This window comes from Rhinichthys klamathensis, unplaced genomic scaffold, assembly GCF_029890125.1.
Source record: "Rhinichthys klamathensis goyatoka isolate OS25496 unplaced genomic scaffold, OSU_Roscu_1.1 h1tg000254l_1, whole genome shotgun sequence".
Lineage (NCBI taxonomy): Eukaryota > Metazoa > Chordata > Actinopteri > Cypriniformes > Leuciscidae > Rhinichthys > Rhinichthys klamathensis.
In genome coordinates, this window is record NW_026606776.1 from 4,590,250 (window position 1) to 4,592,760 (window position 2,511).

Genomic DNA, 2,511 nt, shown 5'->3' on the forward strand with positions numbered 1-2,511 from the left:
TTTAAATCATCTGAGCTCCACAGAAGTTTACAAAGTCGCTGTAGAATTTCTGGAGACTGACAGCACCGGAGGAGTGTTTTAAAGATGGCATACTACGAAGTAAGCCAACAGTTACTCAAAAAACTTTTTTTCTTGAGTGAAGTTTGATTGCATTTAAATTAGGCTACTTTATAAGAAAAACATATTTAACTTTGTCTGTTTACTTTTTTGCAGCACATCGTCTTTGAAGATGATTTATCAGCTGATAACAACTCTGAGTTCGGCTCGGGGGACATTGGGGCCAATTTTGAGGTCCCGTGCGATGTGGATGTCAGTCACGAGTTCCAGAGGATCTTTCTTCCAACCGTGTACGGAATCATATTTATTTTGGGTCTTGTCGGGAATGGACTGGTTGTTCTGGTAATGGGCTGCCAGAAGAAATCCAGAACCATGACAGACAAGTACCGTCTGCACCTTTCAGTGGCGGACCTTCTGTTTGTGCTCACCCTGCCGTTCTGGGCCGTGGACGCGGCCAAAGACTGGTATTTTGGAGGGTTCATGTGCGTGGCCGTGCATATGATTTACACGGTGAATTTATACAGCAGCGTCCTCATCCTCGCCTTCATCAGTCTAGACCGGTACCTCGCCGTGGTGCGCGCCACGAACAGCCAAGGTCCGAGGAAACTTCTAGCCAGTCGCATCATTTACGTCGGCGTGTGGCTCCCCGCCGCGCTCCTCACCATCCCCGACCTGGTGTTCGCCAAAGCGGAGACCAGCGCTATACGCACCTTCTGCGAGCGCATTTACCCTCAGGACTCTTACCTTACTTGGGTGGTCACTTTTCGCTTCCAGCACATCCTGGTGGGCTTCGTGCTACCCGGGATCGTGATTCTCGTCTGCTACTGCATCATCATCTCCAAGCTGTCGCGCGGCTCGAAGGGCACGCAGAAGCGCAAGGCGCTCAAGACCACCGTGGTTCTGATCGTGTGCTTTTTCGTCTGCTGGTTGCCTTATTGCGGGGGAATCCTGCTGGACACGCTGGTGATGCTAGAGGTGATTCCTCACAGCTGTGAGCTCGAGCAGGGTTTACAGAAGTGGATCTTCGTGACTGAGGCTCTCGCATACTTTCATTGCTGCCTCAACCCCATCCTATACGCGTTTCTGGGCGTGAAGTTCAAGAAGTCCGCCCGCAGCGCTCTATCTCCTAGCCGGGGGTCCAGTTTGAAAATTCTGCCGAAGAAGAGAGCAGGGATGTCATCTGTATCCACAGAATCCGAGTCTTCTAGCTTTCACTCTAGTTAACAAAAGCGCACACGCACCTTGGACTGCGAATATGCTTCCAAATATTACATGAAATGACTTGCTAATATGTGCTTTGTATAAGGAAAAAAATATAGTAAACAGGCTGAGCCTGATTGAAAAGTTGATAGAATGTAAATATGTCTGTCAGTATGGTATCGCATACTGCATTGCTTCCAGTATTACTGTAAAATATCTCTTCATAGTGAGAAGAGGCACTGTGAACATTCAAATGTGCTGATATAGTGAGCAAGATGTTTACTGTACATATGTATATAGATTTTTTTAACTGGTTTCTTTCTGCACTTATGTAGACCATTGCATTTATTTATTACATGATAAACCAGAGACGTTCCAGTTTAAAAGAGCTGCTTTGGCTATTTGAAGTCTTGCAATAAATTTTTCAGAACTCAGATTATTGTGTTGGGTGTTTGTGTTTTGACCACTTCTATAGTAACTCTTTTCTAGGGCATGATACTGGAGTTTCCCTGCAATGCCCAGTATTGTTTATGTTTTCATTCTGTACAGAAACACGTGCATGTAGTGGAAAGCACTGTTGCTCAGCACTAACTTCCTCAAAGTAGATTTATCAAAAGTTATTCAAGCATGTCGAGGACAGCATTACAGTAACCTCATGCATTGATGACGGGGATACCCTAATATGTAAACTCATTCAGGTCTGACCAAATACACTGAGTACCCATCGGTGGAATCCCCAACATGATGCGGGATCCATTCAACCATAAACACACACGAAATTTCTTAAATGCAAATTATGCTATATTGCAATGCAGTTTTTTTTCCAAATTTCATTTCATTATCATCCTTATTTGTGTTTTCTGTTATTTTCCCCCTGTCCTTTTACCCTTAAAGGGATTCTGTTTATTCAGGTGGTACCATAACAAAAGCATGTTGCCATGTCCCTGACACTGATTGGCAGTTACAAACATACCCTGTATGAGTCATAAAACCTCATTTTGCATGGTGTGACTATGAGAAAACTGGTTCAGTGCGGTTTCGTACAGAAGTTTAGGTAAAAACCCACTATTCCTGTTTGAAGGATCATGCTCGTAATGACATTTGCTAAGCATCATTCAACAGAAAAAAAAACTAAAATAAAATGTACAGTACCTGATGATTTAGCTTTTTTTTTAAACTGGCAGCACTGAATATGCCATAAAGTGCCCCTACATGTGTTTAGACACTTACAAATGTCTGAATGTCATTGAATAA

General features: G+C 43.6%; 1 protein-coding gene across 1 annotated transcript; it reads left to right on the plus strand.

The window, feature by feature from the left end:
• On the plus strand, nucleotides 1–1,691 carry cxcr4a (chemokine (C-X-C motif) receptor 4a). Its single transcript, XM_056267082.1, has 2 exons — nucleotides 1–99; nucleotides 214–1,691. Exons 1-2 carry the CDS (start codon nucleotides 85–87, stop codon nucleotides 1,279–1,281), a joined length of 1,083 nt encoding a protein of 360 aa, XP_056123057.1. The 5' UTR covers nucleotides 1–84; the 3' UTR covers nucleotides 1,282–1,691.
• The last annotated feature ends 820 nt before the right edge of the window (nucleotides 1,692–2,511 follow it).